Source organism: Mauremys reevesii, linkage group 7 (genome assembly GCF_016161935.1).
Source record: "Mauremys reevesii isolate NIE-2019 linkage group 7, ASM1616193v1, whole genome shotgun sequence".
NCBI lineage: Eukaryota > Metazoa > Chordata > Testudines > Geoemydidae > Mauremys > Mauremys reevesii.
In genome coordinates, this window is record NC_052629.1 from 124,709,554 (window position 1) to 124,725,194 (window position 15,641).

Below are 15,641 nucleotides of genomic sequence, written 5' to 3' on the forward strand. Positions count from 1 at the left end.
GCATGTGGCACAGGCATATGCTCTCCTTAAGGCCACTTCATCTGAGAACAGGTTTAGTGTGTCGAAGCATCACAGACACATTACTAGAATTGCTTGTAACTTGAGCCATCTGTGTAATAAGGGTGTAGGCCGGGGCCTGCCTTTCAGTGGTGGCCAGTTCTCGCTGAACTCAATGGGAGCTGTGGGTTCTGAGCACCTCTGAAAATTGAGCTCTTAGTAATCAAGGAAAACAAGTCTTGTCTAGTTTCTTCTGTAGCTTGGATTAATCTACAAATTATGATACAAGCATTGGTGAGTGATTTTGGGTTTGAAGCCTTAATGGCTGCTGCTGGAACCTGTCTGCTGCCTGTGTTTGTATATTTGCTTCTGAGCATTCCTGTTCCCAGAGTCTCTAGTGCATTCCCAATATCCAGAGAACCATAAAGCCAAGGGACTCAGATATCCTAAATACACACACAGGCTTCCATGGAATGAATGCTCCTAAACATGCATAGAAACAAAGTGTAGCATTCGGATAAGATGTCAGTTGATTTCTGTATATGAAGGCTAGAATATCTTTAAACTTCTATGTGCGTGAGGTCCTCCCCAGCATAAGAATAAACTTCCACTGGATAGGAAAGCTAATGGTGCTTTCCTGGCTTGCAGTGTCCAGGAGAGGAGTAACAGAACTGGGAGTAATATCGAAAGGGTTGCTGCCGGAGTATCTTCTGACACCCCCTACTCCAAAGGTGTAGCTGCATCGTGAGTGTCCAGGGACAGTAATATACATGGGTTAGTAACCAAGCCTCCCACTAGTTGCATGCAATTAACCCTGAACAGGAGCGTATTTGGAATTTATCTGGGATGACATAGGCTTGCTCCATTATCTTAAAAGTGATGCTGGGGCTCCAGGGAAAAGATGATGGCTGCTCATCAGACAGCCAGACGCTCACTTGTCTGAGAGGGAGCTCTATATTCACTTTCATTCAGAAGAGAGGTAGTGATATGTTAGAGTTTCAGGAGAAGGAAGTGATCATTCCCAGAAGGACCTGGCGGGAGTTCTAAAGGTTGAGCCCAGCCCCTCTCATTGTGGTATTTAGGAACAAACTGCTTGTCTCCTCACACCTATTTCCCATCCAGATCCTGGTCATGAGGAAAGACTGACTTCTTGGTTACTAGCACAATGTATTAACTCTCCTGAACACTGGAATTTCTTTCTCTTCCTGTTAAGTTTCAAGTGTCGGCAGATGTACCACGCGCCCACAGACTGTGCCACCATCCGGAAATGGCTCACCAAGTGTGCAGACGACTCTGAAACAGCCAACTACATCAGTGCTCACACTAAAGATGTAAGGGAGAGCACGTCAACTTTCCTTTCAGGCATCTAGTCCTGCTGAGAAGGGGGGAGCAATTCCGTGCAATTGAAGCACTTTATGCTGCTTTTTTAATAATGTTAGTAAATTCCCACTTGGGGTTTTGGTGCAAAGATCTTGAATACCTTGAAATCTAATGACCATCTTAGATGTCTATACACTAATGCAAGAAGTATGGGGAATAAACAGGAAGAACTAGAAATACTACTGAATATTCACAGTTACGACATCATTGGTATCACAGAGACTTGGTGGGATAATTCACATGACTGGAATGCTGGTATAGAAGGATACAGCTTGTTCAGGAAGGACAGGCAAGGAAAACAGAGAAGAGGTGTTGCAGTGTCTATCAGATAGATACACTTGAACTGAGGTTGAGATAGTTGAGGATAAAAAGAGTAGCTCAGGGCTTGGTAGTGATGGAGGATTTCAACTACCTGTACATCTGTTGGGAAAATAATACAGGGGACAAATTTATCCAACAAATTCTTGAATTACATTGGAGACAGATTATTACAGGAGGTAGAGGAAGTGACTAGGGGAGATTTGATTCTAACAAACGGGGAGGAACTGGTTGAGAATTTGAAGGTGGAAGGCAGCTTGGATAAAAGTGATCAGGAAGTGATAGCGATCAAGAGTCTAAGGGAATGGTAAGGGGGAAAACAGCAGAATAAAGACAATGGACTTCAGGGAGGTGAACTTTAGCAAACTCAGCAAATACTGAAGGTAATAGCCTGTGGGAAGCAAGTGTAAGCGAAACAAGGGTTCAGGAGAGTTGGCAGTTTTTAGAGAGGCACTGTTAAGTGCACAGGAGCAAACTACCCTAATGCGTAAGAAAGAAAGGAAGTATGGTAAGAGGCCACCCTGGCTTAGCCAGGAGATCTTCAATGACATGAAATTCAAAAAAAGAGTTGTACAGAAAGTAGAAACTAGGTCAAATTACAAAGGATGAGTATAAAGAAACCCACAAGCGTGTAGGGACAGAATTAGAAAGGCCAAGGCACCAAGTGAAATTAAAATAGCTAGGGACATAAAGGGTAACAAGAAAACATTGTACAAACACATAAGACGAAAGACCAAGAGCAGGGTAAGCCCCATTACTCAGTGAGGAAGGAAAGACCATAACAGAAAACGCAGCAATGGCTGAAGTGTTAAATGCCTGTTTTGTTTCAGTTTTCACCAGAAAGGTTAGCAGTGATAGCATGACTAACCTAGTGAACATCCGTGTAAATGAGGCAGGATCTGAGGCTGATTTGTGAAAGAACAAGTTAAAAATGACTTAGGCTATGTCTAAACTACAGACCTTACAGCAGTACAGCTGTACCACTGCAGCTGCGTCACTGTAAGGCCTCCTGTGTAGCCACTCTATGCCGGTGGGAGAGAGCTCTTTTGTCGGTGAAACTCATGCCAACAAAAGTGCTAGTGGACACAAAGCTTAGACAAGTTGGATGTCTTCAAGTTGGCAGAGCCTGCGAAAATACATTCTAGAATACTTAGGGAACTGACTGAAGAGATCTTTGAAAACTCATGGCGAGAGTGGGAGAGATCCCAGAGGACTGAAAAAGGGCACGTACAGTATCTGTCTATAAAAAGGGGAATAAGGGCAACCCAGGAAATTGTAGACCAGTCAGCTTAAGTTTGGTACCCAGAAAGGGAATGGAGCAAATCTGGACTGGAACAATCATTCTATAAGTAGCTAGAAGATGATAAGGTGATAAGTAACAGTCAACATGGATTTGTCACAACATATGTCAAACCAGCCTAAAATGCTTCTTTGACAGGATAATAATCCTGGTGGATGTGGGGGGAAGCAGTAGATGTGATGTATCTTGACTTTAATAAGGCTTTTGATACTATCTCACATGACTTTCTCTTAAGCACACTAGGGAAGTATAGCCTAGATGAAGCTCTTGTAAGGTGGGTGCACAACTGGTTGGAAAATTGTACTCAGAGAGTAGTTATCTGTGGTTCACACAAGCAAGAAGGGCATATCAAGTGGGGTCCTAAAGGGATCTGTCCTGGGTCTGGTTCTATTCAATATCTTCATAAATAATTTGGAGAATGCCATAGAAACTACACTTATAAAGCTTGTGGATGATGCCAAGCTGGTAGGGTTTGCAAACACTTTGGAGGACAGGATTAGAATTCAAAATGTTCTTGACAAACTGGAGAAATGTATTGAAATAAATAGGATGAAATTCATTATGGACAAATGCAAAATACTGGACTTAGGAAGGAATAATCGATATTAGAAATATAAAGTGGGAAATGACTGCCTAGGAACAAAAAGGATCTAGGGGGTTACAGTGGATCACAAGCTAAACATGAGTCAACAATATAACACTGCTGCAAAAAAAGTGAACATCATTCTGGGATGTGTTAGCAGGAGTGTTGTGAGTAAGACACAAGAAGTAATGATTCCACTTTGCTCAGTACTGATAAGGCTTCAATTGGAGTATTATGTCCAGTTCTGGGCCCCACACTTTGGGAAAGATGTGAACAAACTGGAGAAAGTCCAGAGAAGAGCAACAAAAATGATTAAAAGTCTAGAAAACATGACCTATGAGGGAAGATTGAAAAAATTAGGTTTGTTTAGTGTGGCAAAGAGACGGCTCGGAGGGAACTGGATAACTCTTCACGTTTGTAAAACATTGTAAAGAGGTGGGTGATAAATTGTTCTCCTCTTCCACTGAGGGCAGGACAAGAAGCAATGGGCTTAAATTGCAGCAAGGGAAATTTAGGTTAGACATTAGGAAAAGCTTCCTAACTGTCAGGGTGGTTAAGCACTGGAAGAAATTACTGAGAGATGTTGTGGAATGTCTGTCATAGAGATTTTTAAGAACAGGTTAGACAAACACCTGTCGGGGATGGTCTAGATTCTAGATAATACTTAGTCCTGTCTCAGTGCAGAGGACTGGACTAGACGACCTGTTGAGGTCCCTTCCAGTCCTACATTTCTGTGATTCTGTGGCTGACTCTATTACTGCAAATACAGTTTAAACTGGGAAACCCATCTGTGTGTAGGGCTGGGTACTGAAGTGCTCCCTCTATATGCTAGTCTTCATTCCGCTAAATTCATTGCGAGCATCAATCTGCCTGCAGCTGGGTATGTTGCCCTCTATTGCAGAGAAGCAGCATGGTGGTTGGCTCAAACACTTGTCTGGTGTTCAGCTGCTGAAGGAGAATGCGCGGATACACAAAGGGTAGATAATCTAGCCCATCCCCATTTGCAGTAGTGTGTAGCTTTGCTTCTAACCATGGAGTTCGGAGAATGAAAAGCTCTAGAGCGTCAATTTCCATTTGCAGGCTGAGGCTTTAAGCAAAGGCTAAGGTTATCTAGCCTGAAGTGGGGGATGCACAGATATGCAGGGCGGTGTGAAAAGGAATATGCCTATTGGAAGGCCTAGTCCTGATCTGGCTGGGGGAGCCAAAGGGACTCCATGACTTAAAAGGTCTTTGTCCGTAACTTTGGTTTTCTGAGCATTTGATTAATTTAAAGGCAACAAATTTAGACTCAAGAAAAGGAGCTTATTTATGCAGCGTGTGGTGAACCTGTAGAATTCATTGTAGCTGGATTTAATTTAGGACTTTATGGTTCAGGAAAATGGTTATGGATTCAGTGCCCTTAGTTTCTAGGTCAGAGACCGCAGCCTAATCCAGATTGGTGGTAGTAATTCTGGACTGTGATATGATTTGGTGTCTTCAGATTCAAACTGGCAAAGTTGGATTACTTCCTATAGCTGTGCAAACCAAGAAAATATAGTAACAGTCAAATTGTGCAGAATATCAACGGATTATCTGTGGAACAAAGAAACCTAGGTAAAGCATTATATAGTCAGGTGGGTGTATGATGGCTTAGTACTTCCTCTGCAGCAGTCACCTATCGGCTACTACTGAAGGCAGGATACAGAACTAGATGGTCCTATGGTCTGAGTCACTATGGCCAGTACTGTCTTTCTATGTAAACTGGTTGAATTGCTAAACCTGACCAGCCAGTTAATGGTAACTATTGAGAGTGAACTTTGATTCACAAGTGGTAACACTAAGAATAATGGCCTCACTTCTTGGAACTGTTCTCAAACCACTGATCTATTGTTGATGCCCTGAGTCATCCATCCATCCCCCCCCTTCATCCCACTTTAAAATGGGTTTGACAGGAATAGTGTATGTGTAATAATAGAGCCGGAATTGTGTTCTTAAGGAATATTAGAGAACAGCTGGATCTAATGAATGCTTCTGGTTTTCCCAGTGTCCCAAGTGCAATATCTGCATTGAAAAGAATGGAGGCTGCAATCACATGGTGAGCAATTCCCTGAATACTTCAGATCTTCCTTGTCCTTAGCTGAAACCTTTCTGTCCTTTTGCACACTGCTAATGCCTCCTCTTTCCGTCTTTTTCAGCAATGCTCCAAATGCAAGCACGGTAAGTAGCAGTATCTGGACTCCGTTGGGGAAAGGGAATATTCCTTTATTACCCCGGTCGTAAATTTTGTTGTCTTAAATAGCCAGTTAACCACTCCCAGTACAAATATGAAGAGGATTCTAATTACACATCTGACTTGGTGATAAAGGCTTATTGTTTCACTTGCTATGTTCTTGACTGGTTTCTGATTCTTTGGTGGCATTTAGATTTAATGCTGTAAAAAGGTCTTCAGCTCCCTTTCTGTCATGAGATTGATGCTCCTCAGAAATGTGCTCTGGTGTTTAAAAGCTTTCTTGTAGTTCTTGTTCTGTACATGGATTTCTGCTCCACCAGCTGAAACCACTTGCATTGTAATGGAACTCTGAGCCTTTGTCAAACTAGACTTAGTCTTTATGTTCACTGATGGACAAAATGAGCCCCTACGTAGACCAAGCCACAGAAGCAGGTGTAGGTCTGTTGTTGATCTCTGTAACCTTATCCGCTTGATGGACTGAGGAGCAAGAAGCAGCCTGGCTGTCCTCAGCCCTTATTAAAGCCCTGAAAAATATCAGGAATGCAAAGCAAATGACTTTTGTGGGATGCTAAATTTCTCTAACCCCAGGGAAGTGAGTGAGACTACCTGTTGCTGGGTTTCCCATGTTGCAACTCTGCTACCAGCCAGTAGGGAGGCTGAGGAAGATAACCCACCTCAGAAAACATTTAGAATCTTCCCCTCCCAGTTCACTTCCTTTGCTAGTGACTGGGTGGGATGCTGTGGTATCAGGAGTAGGTGAGCAACAAGTTCCTAGATACCGCAGTGATTGAAACTGGAAAGAGAGCAGGCCAGCCCTTGGGTGGACTTAGCAGCTTTCAACCCCACTGAATGGGAAAGGTACGCCTTAAACAGCAACTGTTTAACCTCCTCTTTTCTCCTTCCTGACAGAAGACTGCAAGTATCCCACCTCTAAAACCAGGCACTTCTGTTTTGTGGGTTTAGCCGTTGCTCTACTTTTTCTCCTTAGCTTTTACCTACGTCCTCCCACTCAGGTCAGGTCTACGCTACAAATGTATATCTGTATAACTACGGGGCTCGGATGTGAAAAACCCACACCCCAAGCACCATAGGTATACCAACCCAATCCCTTGTGTAGACAGCGCTGTGTCACAGGAGGGATTTCTCCCGGTGACATAGCTACCACCTCTTGCAGAGGTGGATTAACTAGGTCGCCGGGAGAGCTCTCTGCCGTCAACGTAGGAGTGTCTCCACTTAAGTGCTACAGCAGCACAGTTGTGCCAATGCAGTGTTTCAGGTGTAGGCTTGTCCTCAAGGATTTCTGGTCTGAAGCTCTCTCCTGAACCACTGGATATGGATAGGTGTCTTAGAGTCCCAGAATTTAAGGCCAGAAGGGACCATCAGATCATCTAGTCTGACTTGTGTATCACAAGTCACCAACACCACCCAGTGTGCACCCGTGAGAATGGAAAGTGGATTGTCTGTGTGGGTTTGTTCACTGCTGGATCAGATTAGGATCCTTCCAATCTGATCCAGCAGAGATCCATGCTGACAAGTTGGCAGTAGTAAGAGAGCTGCAGCTCACTAGCTAGTAGGACTGCAGCTGCCCTTTTCTTCAACTCTGAGGTGCAGCCTGCGGAGACTACAGGTCCCAGTTTCCAACACTCCTTGTGGATCCAGGCAGTGTCCCCTTGGAGCATGCTGGAAGTGTTACCCCACAAGCTGCATATCTAGCTGTAGACCCCTAAGATGGGGTTGTATTTGGCCCCCCACAAGCTGTATTCTGTCCCCCCTGGGCAAGATGGCACAAATAAACTTTACATGCTGCTTGGCTAAAGGAAGCCTCTGAAACAGAGGGGCTGTTTCTCTGTAACTTGCTTTCTGGAAACTCATTTTTTTCTATGCATCACAGTGATTGTGCCTTGTTCTCTGCAGACTTCTGCTGGATGTGTCTGGGGGACTGGAAGACCCACGGTAGCGAGTACTACGAATGCAGTCGGTACAAAGAGAATCCTGATATTGTAAACCAGAGTCAGCAAGCACAGGCCAGGGAGGCCCTTAAGAAGTACTTGTTCTATTTTGAGCGGGTAGGACACATCTCTTTGGCCAGAGCTGCTGTAGCCTTTTAATGTCCCTGCCTGGTGTAATGTCAGTGTAAGAAACACACAAACAAAGGATTCGGTACAGATGAAGTAGCTTCTGGAGTCCCAGTTTAGGTCGTCTTTGTTCCTTCAGACTCAAAATTCTGCCCAACAAGTCCTACCAAGCTGTTAACTTTTGTTCTCTATTGAAGCAAACCATGTGAGATTGCGTCTGATTTTCTGCAGCATCAGGAAACGTAATGTCCTGCATTTTTCTCTTCTTTCACAGCAACTAGTACAATGGGATTCTCATCCACAAGTAGAGTTCCTAGGTGCTAAAATAATACAAATAACAAAATAATAATTTGAATATAGTGTCCCTCTGCAAGATGCTGCTGTGCTGTTGCAGATATGTATCATAGGACTGGAAGGGACCTCGAGAGGTCATCTAATCCCATCCCTGTACTCATGCAATATCGCTGCAACCAATGCCTCCCAGGACCAGGGAACTTTCCAAAGGTTCTTATGGCATGAATTTGTAGGGACCAAGAAGAAACAAATCTCGGTTGTTTAAATTAAAACTCCATCATGTGGTTCAATGAAATACTAAGGGGATTTCATGTCAAGACATGTTTAAAGAAAGACTTTTGGAATCTGTCACTAACCAGTGAGACAGTCAGAGCTTCTCTTTCCCTGCAGCAGGCATGAATAGGACTGGTCAAACTGTACAGGTCTAATGCAGATTCGCTAGAAGAAAACACTGTAGATCCAAGGTTGCCACTTCTCTGTGAGGTCAGCATGCACTCTTCTCCTAATTCAGAGAGCAACGGCTGCTTATTCATAGCATTAATCTAGTCTTAAAATAATAATAAATTAATAATCTTGACTTTCCAGATCAAGGGACTCTGGGAAATGGCCACGTTTTACAATGATGTTTCATAGCACAGATGTCAGCTTTCAGTAAGCCCATGTTAAAGGTTAATCTAAATCTCTTGGCAGAGACCTCTTAAGTGGGGAAATTCCCATTATTTTACTCCTTCTAGTCGCTCACAAGATGCTGATGTGACCATAGGGCATTTCTACAGAGGGGCTGGGTTTGCTCCCTGCTCCCACCTGCCTCTTATAGTGTATGCAGCCTCCATGGGCTTGCAAGTGGGGGGTGCTGCCTTGCTGTCCTTCTGCCCACAGCATATCCTATCCTGCTGGACTCCAGCCCCATCTTACTTCCTGTTTGCTGGAGCTTGTATCTGTAGGTAGCACCACTTTGAGCTCATGCCCTTTTTCTTCTACTTTTGCAGTGGGAGAACCACAATAAAAGCTTGCAGTTAGAGGCACAGACATACCAGCGAATTCAGGAGAAGATCCAGGAAAGGGTGATGAACAACCTGGGAACATGGATAGACTGGCAGTACCTGCAGAACGCTGCAAAGCTGCTTGCAAAGGTGGGTGTTTTGGGCTCTTTCAGTCCACAGGAGAGAGCCTACACACCAAAACACTTCCATCTGAGTAGCACACTGAAGAGGGAGGCAATTCAGGGGTTAGATCTGTAAGGATGTTATGCCCTGAATCAGACACTAACTGCCTGACGTTAGCAGGAGGATGCCTTTCTGAGCAGGTTATTCCATAATTGGTCCTGACACCTTCCTGCACCTTCCTCAGAAGCATCTGATAATGGCCTCTGCTATACTGGACTGGTCTGGCAACTCGTGTGTCCCTATATTAGTCATAGACGTAAGCTGTGCTAATGACATCAAGGTCTAAAACGCTTTTCCTCTTCTGTTGTAGTGTCGTTACACCCTGCAGTACACATATCCGTATGCCTACTACATGGAGTCTGGCCCCAGGAAGAAATTGGTAAGGTGTTTGCTCAGACGACTTGGCATCTAGCTAGGGAGCATAGTAAGCCAAGCAGACACCTAGATTTGTGTGTTCAGTCCCAGAGTTTGCGTGTTTATAATAAATCCATGTAATGACATATATGTGACACTGAACCTCACGTATCCTCAAACTTCATAATCAGCTCCAAACTCTTCCCCCCTACTCCCCGTCAGAGATTTAATTGCAAAGCTCCTGTTGGGTGTCATTCCAGAGACGTCTCTATTTTTACAGACTTTACTATAGAACAGTACTACAGTGTAAATGACAAACTAGTTGTCAAACTATTTTTCCCCATAAGGATTCACATCATAAGCAAACGCACGTATCTAGAATCTGAGTTGGTTTTTACTGGCTCCTGGGAGATGGGAGAGTTACAGCATCAGGTTAACCTTTCAGGAACCTGTATAAAAATGGAGGAAGTAAACCTCCGTGCAAGTGGTAGGGCGCTAGCCAGGGTGCGCTGCCCTACAGCTGGCTGGCAAGCCAACATCTGGGGCTCTACACGCTATTGTTTGACTTGAGTTTTGCTTTGCTGCTAGTATTTGAGTTAGTGAGATCAAATCTAGCTTGAGGTTTGTCTACCTGTGCTGCAGACACACCTTTGAGCGCCGTGTAGACATAACCTTCAGCTAGATGTTTGCTGACTTTTGGTTCTTTCCCAAGTTTGTAGTGGGGGCAGGACAAATAAATGAACCTTACTCTTTCCACGACTGACTGAAGCCCCTGTTGTTAATTACGAGCCAACCCAGCTGCTCAGTCACTCACATCACTTTACTATCAAGGAGGCCGCTTTGGTAGGCCCAACATGTGACTTACACTAAGTGGTTTTGAGACTGGGATTCTGGGGTAAAGTTTCCCTGTTGGTAACACCATAGCGCTGGGCCTTGTTTTACATGAAGGTGTGTACAGGGCAGAAACTGCGTTTCCAGCCTGTAAGTGGGATGGAGATTCACCAGTCTGCAAACACCAGTTGGTGGTGTCAGTTTCCTCCTTGTTGGGCGTATCCTAATGCTTGAATAATTAAAAGTTGAATGTACAAAAATCCATCTTCCTTAGGATTTTGAAGTCACTGACATGTCACATTGTAGTGCTCATTGTTTTCCCAAGTATTCCAGAGATTTGCTCCACCAAACCTGTAGCGGAGAGGAAGGACCCTAGGGGTGTGTGCTTCCTCTCACCACACCTGTTTGGTGGCATAAAGCTGCTCTGGGTAGACTGGTTTCTCTAATTGTCTGTACTGTTGATCAGTTTGAATACCAGCAGGCTCAGTTGGAAGCTGAAATAGAAAACCTCTCCTGGAAGGTGGAACGAGCGGACAGCTATGACAGAGGGGTAAGTTATCTGTTCCCCTGCGGCTGCTGGGCAGCCCTTCACTTACAGGTGGCTTAGTACCTGCACAAAAGGACCCAGGCCAGCTTGGCAGGCAGGTGAAGGCAATCAGATTAGTTTTGAGTCTGGCCTTTTGTTCACTTGGCCTGCAGATGCTTGCTTCCTAGTTGGGGGGATGGGGGGAGAACTTTGCTGCTCTCCAGCAATGACTCCTGGCTGACTGAACCAGGGCTGACAGGCTCTGAAGGAAGATGCATTCAGCCCTTTGCTGGAGGGGAAGTGACCCTGGTGTGCGGGGATTTTTTTGCTTTTGGGAGGTGGGAGGGAGCATCAGAAACCCTCTAAGAAGGGAAGTGTAAGGAGAATTGGGTTCAGAGGGACATTCCTTTTACACACCATCAAATCGGAAGGGTCCTTGCAGTCCTTAATTTGCTTGAGAAGCAGTGACTGGGCCTCACACTCTACCATACAAGTGCCTTTTCTTTTCCTCTGGGGAGTTCAGATTAATGGGGTTCTGCCTTGCTGTTCTTTGTTCCAGGACTTAGAGAATCAAATGCATATAGCAGAACAGAGGAGGAGGACCTTGCTTAAAGACTTCCATGACACATAAGGCGGAAGGAGGTGGTGAGGTGCAGGGGTGAGAGCAGCAAGCAAAGTGACAGTGGCTGCCTCGAGAGAAATGAGCACTGCCTGTGGGAGAACCCGGCCAAGGACAAAACCATCCCCTCCCCTTGCAAAACAGACACGTGCAAACGCCCCATCTTACTCCCTTTCTGTTTTTTATCTTTCCGCTTTTCATTTCTGCCAGGCTAGAGGCTGGAGTTCAGATTGGCAGCGTTCATGGGATGTTTCCTCCTACCCCAGATGGCTTTTGAGAGAGGGAATTTTTCTGAATGGCTGTTAATAGTATTAGATCATTACAATTTATGTAATTTTCAACGGTTGTACAATTATACAAACAAACCCTAGAATAACACACAACCTTTTTTAAAAATAAATTGGCAGTGGAGTGTTTTTCCTTAATAATCTGCTTGTAAATTAAATGGGCTTCTGTCCCAAAATCCTTTTCTGCACTGAGGGTTATGAAATAACCCAGCTAGATTTCCCTTTCCTCTAACATGTGCTTTGTAGCACTGGCCTGTGGCTGCACCAGGAGAGTGGCTGGAGCTCAGAGCGTGGCTGCTGCTGTGTTTGCGCCTTACTGCATCAGCGGTGGCTACATATCAGCACAATGGTGTGTGGCATCTCTTCTCTCGGCAGTAGTTTGTGCTGCATGAACCAAAGCAAATGGAGGTGTTATAGGGCAGAGATCAGGTTAACATAGGAGATATGCCAAGCGGTAATTCAGATCTTTGCATTCAGTGAATTTAAGGTCTTCCATGTGGATTTTTGCTTTAGTTGGTTTTTAGGGGTTTTCTATGCTGCCAAAACTATGGTGTTTGGGAGACTGTTAGAACAGTTGTTCTAACAGTGTTAAATAGGCTTGGTCTTGTTAGGCAGAGTGGAACAAGCCATGTTACTTCAATGCGTACAGCTTTGTAAAGATCAGTCAGACATGGAGTGTAACATGATCAAACCACTTTGGTCCCATTTCCCCAGGCAAGAATAAGCCGCATTGCAAGTCAAGGGGGAACAGTAATGCATAGTGTGGTCCCTGACACACATCTTGGCAATGTAGACAGGCACTCAAAACAAAGTGCTAGAGCGAACATTGTTCTGCATCAAGCCAGACTGAAAACTGACTGGTGGAGTTAATTTATGTGTATATTGGTATTAAAGCTGCTGGATGGTTATAAGTCTGATTATTGTCTGGGACTCTCAGAGCTTTTGTATGGCATGTTTAATGTAAAATATAAACAATTTTTTTAAGAAGTGACCTCCCCAATTCATCTTAACAAGGGAGTCACTTCAAAACAGTGGCTTAAATGCCAACACTTTACGATGGTGGATGAACCATGTACAGGTGCCTATGTAACACATGGACTTGTACGTGCATCTGCTATAGGTAGGCAACAATGGAGTAGCTGAGTGTCTGAGCTGAGGAAATCCCCAAGTCTAGTGTGAAAGTAGGGAATTCCCTTCCATGCCATTTTCATGAAGAATGTTGCCCTGACACATTCCTTACTAGGATATTCTTATTTTCACCCTTTTTGACTTGACAGGCTGAAAGACTGACTGGGAGGCTTCCTAATTCCTGCTTGACGAAATAAGCTGCTCTCTTTTTTATATGAGACACATGCACCATATGACTCTAGCCCCCAGAACTGGGTATGTAGGTTTTAACCATGTGAAGGTGGGAGAAAAGAAGGGCCCTCCGTTTGAGAGGAATACTTCTTATATGAACTAATCTTGTGGACAGAGCTTGTACAGCACTGTGCAGAGTTCATGTTTATCCAGTTCTTTAAAGGTGTAAAGCGCAAAGTACTAATGTAGGCTATGAACTGATGTTCTAGTTAAGCTAGCTGCAGTCAGGTGAAAGTTGGCCTGTTTGCCAGAGAGGTATAGGGAGGTATCTTTTCTAATCCTAAATACTCAGCTTTGCTGCCAGATGGTGCCCGCTCCTCCCTGCTCACGTACATCGCATAAGCATTTAGCTCTGAACCAGGATAAGCATATTTTGCTTAAACACAAAGTGTTTTAAAATCCTCATTCCTGGAGCAGTGTAGGTCAGATGGCAGGAACCAATTGCCAAATGGCCCTGAGAGCTGACTCGCAGTCCAGACTGCTCAGACATCTTGGTGATGAGCACTTAAGAAATCCGTACAAATACAGACTGCTTTGAAAGCCGTCTCTTTGGAGTTACACAAAACTCAAGCTTTGTCAACAAGGTTTTGTTTCTCCAAAACTCTTCCAGGAAGGAGGCTGTGAATTTCCTGGTTCCCATGAACAGATCCTGCTTCCACTTCTGTGTAGAAAACAAGGCGGGATTGTGTCTTTGCAGTGTGAGCCCAAACAGGGCAACATTTGTGCAGCTGTAGTATAGGAACAGTTAAACCTGTGGGGAGATCCCCCATTTCCTGCTCATTCTGGCATCTGAAAAGGATAAGTTGCTGCTGTTTGAGAAGTGGGTGACTGATAGGAAAGAAATTAGTGTTCTCAAGATCAAAGGTAAAGGGGAAAATTCTGTTTTGTAAACACAGCCCCTTTCGAGTCAATGAGGTGGCCTGACAATAGAAGTTGGATCAGGCTATTAACTCTAAAGGTACAAATTTTCCCCGGCACCAGTAACATGGTAATCTGGCAGTGTTTGTCCCTTCCTCTTTTTGCAGCTGCTTGCTATTCCTAGGTCAGCCTGACGTCTCTCTCCATCCTTGCATCTGATGCTCATTATTTCTGCTTTGCTCATGCTAATGCACTGGCTGACTTAGATCTCTAACAGTCATCAGACTTCCTGGACCGTACAAAGTTTTCTACTGACAATATAAACTGCATGACTGCTGCTCCGCACATGAATTGCTCACTGTACCTATGTGGGACAGGAACAGCAGGAGGTTTCTGTACTATAATTTCACATTCAAACTTTTAGACTTTTTAAGCAGGTGATAAATAGAACTTTATTTTTAAATGAGACTTGTTCTAGGGACTCCTTTTCTCACCTGCATCTGCTCAGTTGGATTGTTCTCCAGGATTTCAGGTAGCAGCTGCTGCTGTGGGAGCTTTAGTATTATGGAGAGTGTTGCTGTTTCCTGGCTGCCTTGTTCTGTTGGCAAGGTCTTCTCCAAGAAACTGACACCACTCTTAGCTTTTCTTTATAGGCATTGGAGGGGAAGGGGCAAAGGAAAATGCCCTTGAAATATTTCCCAGAGGTGGAGTGGTTTATTTGAAATAAATTGTGAATTTATAATTTTAAAGGTGTGTACAGTGTCTTTGTTCCATTAGCTTTTAGGTGAAAAACCTCTGCTTAATTTTTGTTCTTATTAATGTGTCAAGCAGTGAGACATGGGCTGTTAGAATCACATGAAGCAGCTAATAGACAAATCATAATTGGAGTGCTACAACAGTACTAAAATGCTGGTAGGGAGGAAGGTTTTAGGATTAAGGCACATGAGAGATTCTGTTCCTGGCTGTGCCATTGATTTTGTGACACTTTGGCAAAGTCACTTAATCTCTCTGCCTCCATTTCCCATCTGTAAAATGAGAAAATACTACCCTACTGCAAAGGGTATTTTAGAAACGAAGTCTGGACTTTGAAGCTCTTGACAGCTATGATGAAGAGTGCCATAAAACCCCTATAAAGCAATGTGAAAAGTCAAAGCACAGCTTTGGGGTTGATGTATTAAAATATTAGCATAAAGGAAGAGAATCATGCCAATTGTAATTCCTGATTTTTAAAAACACACATGGTGCTGAATTTTCGGTCCAATTTAGGTAAAATAGTGTCACCTTCTAAACAAACTCTTATAAGTGACAAGCATGGGACTGTTGCATATTAGAGGATATTCCGAATATGCAGTAATCTTGTTCCCCTTTTTGCTGACTTTCTCTAAATGAAGAATAGCCAATATTTTTTGTCTAATTAGTAAATATTCTAAAAACCAAACATACACTATTAACAAGCAGCATTACCAAAGGTTTTGGTATATTGAA

General features: G+C 43.9%; 1 protein-coding gene across 3 annotated transcripts in view; it reads left to right on the forward strand.

Moving 5' to 3' along the window:
• ARIH2 (ariadne RBR E3 ubiquitin protein ligase 2) overlaps positions 1–12,080 on the forward strand; it is a 46,088-nt gene extending 34,008 nt beyond the window's left edge. For all 3 annotated transcript variants that reach the window (XM_039480782.1, XM_039480780.1, XM_039480781.1), the window contains 8 exons: positions 1,211–1,328; positions 5,602–5,652; positions 5,753–5,774; positions 7,702–7,853; positions 9,146–9,289; positions 9,633–9,701; positions 10,974–11,057; positions 11,593–12,080. In XM_039480782.1, the coding sequence (XP_039336716.1) occupies positions 1,211–1,328; positions 5,602–5,652; positions 5,753–5,774; positions 7,702–7,853; positions 9,146–9,289; positions 9,633–9,701; positions 10,974–11,057; positions 11,593–11,664 (712 nt within the window). In that variant the 3' untranslated portion in view covers positions 11,665–12,080. The remainder of the gene's footprint in view (positions 1–1,210; positions 1,329–5,601; positions 5,653–5,752; positions 5,775–7,701; positions 7,854–9,145; positions 9,290–9,632; positions 9,702–10,973; positions 11,058–11,592) is intronic.
• The last annotated feature ends 3,561 nt before the right edge of the window (positions 12,081–15,641 follow it).